This window comes from Panicum virgatum, chromosome 9N, assembly GCF_016808335.1.
Source record: "Panicum virgatum strain AP13 chromosome 9N, P.virgatum_v5, whole genome shotgun sequence".
Lineage (NCBI taxonomy): Eukaryota > Viridiplantae > Streptophyta > Magnoliopsida > Poales > Poaceae > Panicum > Panicum virgatum.
This window is the reverse complement of record NC_053153.1, coordinates 77,305,869-77,313,781: the sequence shown is the minus strand read 5'-3', so window position 1 is coordinate 77,313,781 and position 7,913 is coordinate 77,305,869. Positions and strand designations below refer to the sequence as shown.

Sequence of the window (7,913 nt, the reverse complement as noted above, 5' to 3'; positions counted from 1 at the left end):
TCACCAAAGCTGGGAAAAGGTGAAAGGAATTGGTTGGAAAATAATGCTAGTAAAATACGACAGCACGCACAGTTTGCTTCCCGCCATCGAGTCTAGTTCGGATCAAAGAGGAGGCCAGAAGTGATTTAATTTGTTTTACAAAAATTTGTAGGATGATGGCTGTGACTCCCCCGTGGGGACATGAATCGATTTGATTTCGAAATTTCAAGGCAGCCTGTATAGGCACTACATGAAGTAACAGTTAGCATCAGAATCGTCCGGTGTACAAACATAAAGAAGGGTAAATCGTTCGAGCGGAAAAAGGACACACTGCAGTCAGTTTCATGCAGAGCGGCAGCATCAGAAAACGGTCTCCCAAATTTTTAAAAAGAGCATATACTAGTAATACCAGAGGATGACAAATTCTATATCGGACAGAACATCAAAGTCGAACGACAGAAAATTGCAGCTGAATAATCAAAGGTGAAAGCCCCCTCTGAGCTCGCATGTGTAGCCTATATCCAGTTGGCTCAAACAAATCTCTCCTCCCGGCCGCCGAAATGCTTGACTGTCCTTTTTCACACCGAACCCGGAACCGCCTTAATCCATTCCGGAACCTTAATGATCATCATCATCTGAAACTTGTTATCTGATGATGATCCGAGTTTTTTAGAACATTAATTACTTTGCACGATTTTTATTCTGTAATAGACCTGCCGGCTACGGAGGCAGGTAGCACATTCACTAGCATAGATAGGATAGGTAAAGAAGAGAGCCAGCTAACACCACCTCACAAGAGTTTACTTTGGTAGCAAGTCATGGGCCTGGAAGCATAGCGTTTTGATTGTTGAGGGCCGTACGGGTAGCCGGGATAGAAGGCTTGTGTTCCTGGTTTTGCACCGCGGAATCGAGGCGCGCCACAAACATGGCAAAGCACGCGTGCATTGCTCGATGGACAGTTGGACACCTGACTCACAAACCAATGGAGGCAAAACCTGACCAACGATCGATGACGCCAAGAACTATAGTGCCTGCTTGTTTTTCTGTCGACATCCTCAACTACAAGATGGGCAATGCTCATCGTCCGTTCATCTTTTACCTCTGCTGCTTACGCGTTCACCTTCAGACATCCTCTACGTTTTCCATTTTCAGTCGACTGACAGATAACACGGGAGGCTGCGGCAACTCCTGGAAATGATTCCAGTAATGATTGGCAATTCACTTAGCGCAGAGCACCAGCAGCAGGCAGAGCGTGTGCGCCCCCGTCAAATCCCTCGCCGATCATGCTATCCACCGATCTCGGATCTCACCTTTTGCTCCCTTTTGATCTCCCTGCGTGCGTTGTTCTCTGTTCGCCGCACGCTCATCCCAGAAAAGGAGAAGGAAAAGAATTGCAGCGCTGCAGGATGCATGCAGTGTTAAGAATACTGATTACATGGTACGCTTTGGGGCGGTAGTGCGCTCGCCATCGATGAGATAGAAACGTCGTCAGGTATCCAACTGAGCGGGCTCGCGATGCTTTCAGTATCCGAATCGATTGCTTTCGATTGGAATTCGCTTCTTTTTTTCAAGGCTGAGCCACAAAGAAAGTGTTCTCATACGCCATGAGTGCTTTCTTGAACAGCTGACAACACGTGGCAAAGACTAAATTACCAGTACTTGTATATTGGGCTGTCTTCGAAGATTTTCACACTTGAAGTGGCTTCGGATTTCCTCAAAACGAAGTGAAGAAATGGTAATAGCACCGTCTAACATCATGGGGAAACAGATGAAAGAGGGCAAAAAGAGCATGGCATTTGCCGAGTTACTCCACTAGAATTAGTACTAACAGCACAATTACACTGAGCAAAATAAAAGGGGGGAAAACAGATGCAAGAAAGCCTAACAAGATCACTAGTCGTAGATCTCATCAGAGCAGCAAGCGCTTGCCGCTTGGTGCCCCAAACCCATTTCCCTCCCAAACCACCACGCGTATTTTACAGTTACTCCCACCATTTTACAGTTACCCGCCCCCTAACCCAGAACAAAAATCACACCACTACTCTGGTACTCCTGCCGTGCGCGTACCCGTGCCCGTGCCCGTGGCCAATGGCGCGGTTCAGCACGACCCTCGTCGTCTCGTACACCGGCAGCTCGTCCCTGTACGCGGCGGCCCCGCCGGCGGCCGGCGCGACGGCCGCGAAGTTCTCGAGCTCGAACAGGTCGGAGCTGGCGTCGCTGCTCTCCTCGTCCTCGTCGTCCTCGTCGCTGTCCATCTCCATCCGGTGGAGCAGCATCCGCTCCAGCTCCACCACCCCGACCTGCACCCGCTGGCGCTCGACGGCCGCGGCTGGCACCGCGGCCGCCGCCTCGCTGTCGCTGTCCATGAACCGCACGGTGCGCTTCGGCTGGCCCCGCGTGGACGGCGTCTTGCTGAGGCAGGAGCGGGAGTACGAGGACGCCGTGGAGCACGCGGACTCCGCCGCCGCCGCCGCGCGCGACGCCGAGGGCGGCGTCGGCGGCGCGCGCTTGCCGTTGAAGATGGCGTTGAGGAACCCCGCGAGCCGCGCGCCGGGGGACGCCGGCTTGCGGAGGTCCCTGAGCTTGGCGCGGATGTTGGCGCCCGGCTTATTCTTGGCGGCCCTCTTCGTCTTGTCCGGCGCGGGCGCCTCCCCGGCGGCGGCGACGCTCGTGCGGATGGGCCGCAGGCGGCGGTGCTGCGACGACTCGGCCTCGGACGAAGAGAAGCCGCCGTAGCTGGAGCACTCGGATGAGCTGGACGTGGTGGCGTGCGCCCTGCTGGCGCGGTAGCTCCCCGCCAGCGACGCCTTGTAGTAGCAGCTGTAGTGCAGGTCCTGGGTCTGCTTCCTGGCGGCGGCCGCCACCCCGTCGTCGGGCTCGTCCATGGACTTGTATATGGCGTCGAGCAGCGTGGACGAGAAGGACGGCTGGTCGGCGTACCGCCTCGCCCTCCCCGGCGCCGGAGCCACCGCCCCCTTGTCCCCCCACCTCTCCATCCCGCCGGCGGACGACAACCAAAGCTCACGTCCTGATACGCCGCGAGCGGACAGCAGAGCACGGGAGCAGAGGCGGTCGCTGAAGCTGCTCAATGCAAGCCTGGCTGGGAGCGGTGGTGCATGGAACGGAAGGAGAGCTTGGTGGTAGCTGCTGCGGTGTGTTTTGCTGCTGGGGTGGGAGCTTGGCTTCGGCTTGGGGGAGAGCAGAGTGAGCGAGCTGGGAGGAAAGAAGGGTGAGGGGGGGGAAGGGATCGGCCCGAAGATATAGCGGCGGGGGCGGGGCGGGACGGGATGGAGCCACGGAGAGGGAGGGGAGGCGCTGACGTGGCGCGGGGGAGGTGGGAGGGAAACGAAACGGGGGTGGCGCCCGGGTGGGTGATGGCGATCTCCGTCTCCTTGCCGGTGGGCCCGCGCGCCCGTTTTACCGTCACCGCGCGAAATGTACCGCGCCGCCCCTGGCCCTGGTGTACCCATCCCATCTGCTCCTCCGCAACAGCTGTGGTGTGGTGCTGGCTGCTGCAGCTCACGCGTGAGCATTTCATCGGGGGAGGTTTGCTTTGGTTTACTGCTGCTGTGCAACAGTGCAAGCGGTTACCGCCGGGTGACCGATTTCCATTTCGGCACCGCGTCCCAGGTTTCGTTCTGACTCGTGTCGTGCCCTGTGCCGTCCGATCCCGTGGCGATCCGCCGCGAACGTGAGGGAACCGGATCCGCTGCAGTTACCTCCTCTGCAGTTGGGTCACTGCCACGTGGGCCCCACTCGTGCAGGCCCCACACGCAGTGACTCAACTGCACGGCGGCCAACTGCAGCGGAGCCTCGTCCAACGTGAGACCTCTCAACAGTCCTGTGTACGTGGGGAGAGAGGGTTATTTCGCAACGGTCCGGCGCTGGATTACACTGCGTGATCGAGGTGCAAAGCAGAGCGCGGCCCACCTTCGTTTCCTTGTTCAGGCTGGACTGGATTACACTTCTTTTTTTTCCAAACACAAAAATCTTGAGTATAAATAAATCTCAGAAAACACTCTTATGCTAACCAGTAACAACCGATGGTGTGGGTACGTACAATGCGATGCGTGCTCCATTCCAAGAGCTCTAGTGCCGCTAGCTGCACGATAAACACGCCGAAAAGAATGTATTTGGGACGCTATATAGAGAGGCAGACATGGATGCATGCGTACAGGGTGAAGGAATCACCTGTTCGTTCCAGTAACAATGTCGTTGCCTCGACAGCACAAACCATGTCGCGTTGTGGACGAACAGGGCGGCCGCCATGCATCAGCAGACAGCAGACGCGCCCGGCCCGTAAACAAGCGGCGCCAACACGCCAGAACGCCACCACAATGCAGGGCGCGCCGCCGTGCTCGCGCGGGCACGGCGGCGGCGCTTCCTCGCATGCACTGCCGGACGACGCGATCCGGGCACGATCCACTCACTCGTAACGACCGAGCGGATGAGCATGAGGTTCTCGCTCTCTCCTCTTAATCCATCCGGCCGCGTCCGTCTTTATTGTGGAGGCGGATGGATTAGCGGCTTGTGTTGCAGGACAAACAGGGGGCCCCCGCGACAGTGACAGTGAGGGGGCAGGCAGGCCGCGGCGTCACCGTCCTGGCTTGACGCACACTCCGGCCGGGCTGCTGTTGGTTGATGCGACAGCTGGGGTGGAGCACGATAGCGATCCTGCTCGTCTCCTCCTGCTCCGGCGGGACAGAACGGAACACGGAAGTGATGGCCGCCACCAATGGCTTGGCCTTCCTCGGGAGACAATGGAGGAGGCCGAGTAGGTCGCTTCTCGCCTTTGCTCTTCGATCTCCCACCGCATCGGCACGCCGGGCGCCGGAGCTTTCCGAGTAATGGAGGTGCACCGCACCGCGCGCCGTCGGGTGATTGATTGGACGGGTTGGTGTTCTGATTGTGCGCGTGCGTGTGGGGAGGGGGCACTCGCGACTTGGTGCCTGTTGGATCATGGCCTCACCCTCTCTTGGGTCGTTGACGTGGTTGGTTTGGTTGAAATGAGCGCGCGCCTGTCGACTCATTATTGGTCATGGTCCGGGCCTCAGGAATTCAGAGACAGCGAGCGATGTAGGGCATTGGCGCTGCCCTGGCTTCTCTCCCGTTCTTCTCTCGCGCCGTCTCGCATGTGCAAGTGCAACAAGGCGCGGCTTTCCATACCGCGACGCCGCTCGTTTTGTTTTTACGTGGACAAACAAAAAAGAGATCGATGGTTAGCCAGCCGCCCAGCCCTCATTACGACAGTAATTATAAGCACTTGTCTGCTTGCATCTGAATTTGTTCTCTGCAATTTATATGGATCTCACGTGGTAGTATTTGTCCCAGGAAGGTAAGCCAGAACTAAAGACAACAGAATACACCCGAGGTCATGTGACGAGCGAGAACTGATTTGGTAATTACTGATTCAGAAGTATAAAGTAACTAGGCGTATAGCCCGCGCATTGGCGTGGCTAGTATTGAAAATTCAAAAATTCACATGTCATTATATTCTTACTTAAATATTATACTATTTTTTTATCATACATCACTATATTCATTATCGTAAATTATGTTTTATTATTGGTTAAAACAATTCAAATATGATTTACCTATAATAACAATTTGATTTGTTGAGCTTTAATAATATTATGTATATAATTTTTTTTATTTTCGTTTTATTTTTATTGATTGTTGTTAGTTTTAGTTTTATTAATAGTATATGTTTGTAACTGATACATAAATAAATGATATTTCATATTTAATTTTTCATAATGGCATTGGTGAGTGATTTTTAGTTAGGCATAGGGGTATTTTAGGCTAATTTTTTTTGTAATTGCAGTGGTGGGTAATTTTAATTTTTTTTTCTCTGATTAATGTGGGAATTTCTAGGCATTGAGAGCGAACGTGGAGGCTTCGTTTGTTGGCCAAATAATAAGATAATAGATTTTTATAATGGCATTGGTGGGTGATTTTTAATTAGGCATAGGAGTATTTTAGACTAATTTTTTTATAATGACAGTGGTGAGTAATTTTAATTTTTCTTTTTTCTCTGATTAACGTGAGAATTTTTAGGCATTAAGAACGAATGTGGAGGTTTTATTTGTTGGCCAAATAATAAGATAATTGATTCTTGAATCTCTCACCCGGGCCAGTAGTTAACTCGAGAAATGAAGGGGGTAAAACTGTGGATGCAGGAATCTGCAGATCTTTTTAGGCCTTTCACTCTCGGCCATTTCCCTGGCTTGTCTCACTCAGCCAACGCATTGGCCCTGTTAGGTTGTGTATCACAACTACGACACACGTTTCCCGATAAAAAAAAATCTTCAATGCATGGAGTACTAAACGAAGTTTATTTGCAAAATTTTTTCACAGATGTGTGTAACTTTTCGAGACGAATCTAATGATGGTAATTAATCGATGATTGGCTACAGTAATACTACAGTAACCAACCTCTAATCGTGCGGTCAAAGGTCTCATTCGGTTCGTCTCGCGAAATAGCGCAGGGCTGTGGAGTTAATTTTACAAATTGCCTTTATTTAATATCCCTAATTATTAGTCAAAATTTTTGTACTACTTACAACTAAACAGGGCCATTATTCTCAACGCTCTCGGTGCCTCAACATTTGATTAGCGGTTGATCATCGCTGTGTTCGCTTGGCTTATCAGTCAACCAACCAGCAGTACTGTTCTCTCATACTAAATCAGCACTAGCCACCAAGTACCAGTACTATTCTCACATAATAAATCAGCACCAGCCACCGGCCACAGCCAAGCGAACGCAGCACATAACCGCTAGCTTACAAACCTAGCTACTACTGTAGCATATATAGTTCTATCTACGAGCAACAGAATCCGGCAGCACAATAAGTGCCACAGTACTCGCGTACGATCAACAGGCGGTGTCGGGCAACGTGTTGGTGAGCTACTCTACTCGGCAAGGCGCCCAGTGCCCTGGGGTCGCGTCCGGATCGCTCGATCCGCTGCCCCCCTCGAGGGCAAAGCGCGCAAAAGCGGAGGCGGCACCGCGCCCGGCAGCGGCTGCTGGGACGTCACGTTGTGCCGGGCGTTGCCGCCGGCCCAAGGGAGGATCGATCGCTCCCCCCGCCCCGCGCCAGGCTTTCGCTTTCCCCGTGGTCGGCCAGCGCCGCGGCAGCCGCACCAGAGGCGCAGCTGGGCCTGGGAGGGAGGGAGGGATCGCTGGCCCCTGCCCGTGATCCGCCCGCAACCGCTCAGGCTCAGGGCTGGCTGGCCGGCCGCGCACGACGTCGCGACGCCGTCTGCCTGGCATCTTCCGTTGCACGGGTGGCGAACCCAGATCGTGTCGCCGGCCGGATTTGTTTCTCTCTCTCTCTCTCTCTCTCTCTCTCTCTCTCTCTCTCTCTCTCTCTCTCTCTCTCTCTCTCTCTCTCTCTCTCTCCTGTCCGCCTGCCTGTCTTGTGTGCGTGCGTGCCGGGAAGGTGGCCGGAACCGAAAGCGGATCAGCATCCTGTGGCGCACGCACCGTTGCACCGCTGGCCTGGGCGATTAACGACTGCTAGTGGTAAAGGCCTAAAGGGGCAATGGAAGGAGCGCACGCTGCACCTGCACGCATGGGGGGTGTTAGGGAAAAGAGGGTGGCTTTGGAGAATGTTAAGTGTCCCTGTCGCCAGACGGATGCGCTAATCATGGTATGCCCTATGCCTGTGCCGCCTCTTTTGTTTTGGCGCTCGCTCTTTCCAGGTCCTAGTAGCAAGCTCGCCTAGCTAGGGTGGTCCACGGACTCACGGAGGAGAGGGTTAGGACTAGGAGGATTGGTTGCCCTCCTTCTGGGTTGGTTCTCTATTCTGTTCGGGTCTATTTTCAGCTACATTTAATATTTCATGCATGCGTTTAAAGATTCGATGTAATGAGAAATCTTGTAAGTTTTGGAATTTTGAAGGCATCTAAACAAGGCCTCAATTTTCTGCTGG

At 53.5% G+C, this 7,913-nt stretch overlaps 1 protein-coding gene across 1 annotated transcript; it reads right to left on the bottom strand.

Annotated features, from left to right (window-relative positions):
• Positions 1-1,748: 1,748 nt before the first annotated feature.
• LOC120693011 (protein BIG GRAIN 1-like) lies at positions 1,749-3,261 on the bottom strand. The gene has a single exon (XM_039976412.1). The coding sequence runs from the start codon at positions 2,973-2,975 to the stop codon at positions 2,010-2,012; it is 966 nt and encodes a 321-aa protein (XP_039832346.1). The 5' UTR covers positions 2,976-3,261; the 3' UTR covers positions 1,749-2,009.
• Between the last annotated feature and the right edge of the window lie 4,652 nt (positions 3,262-7,913).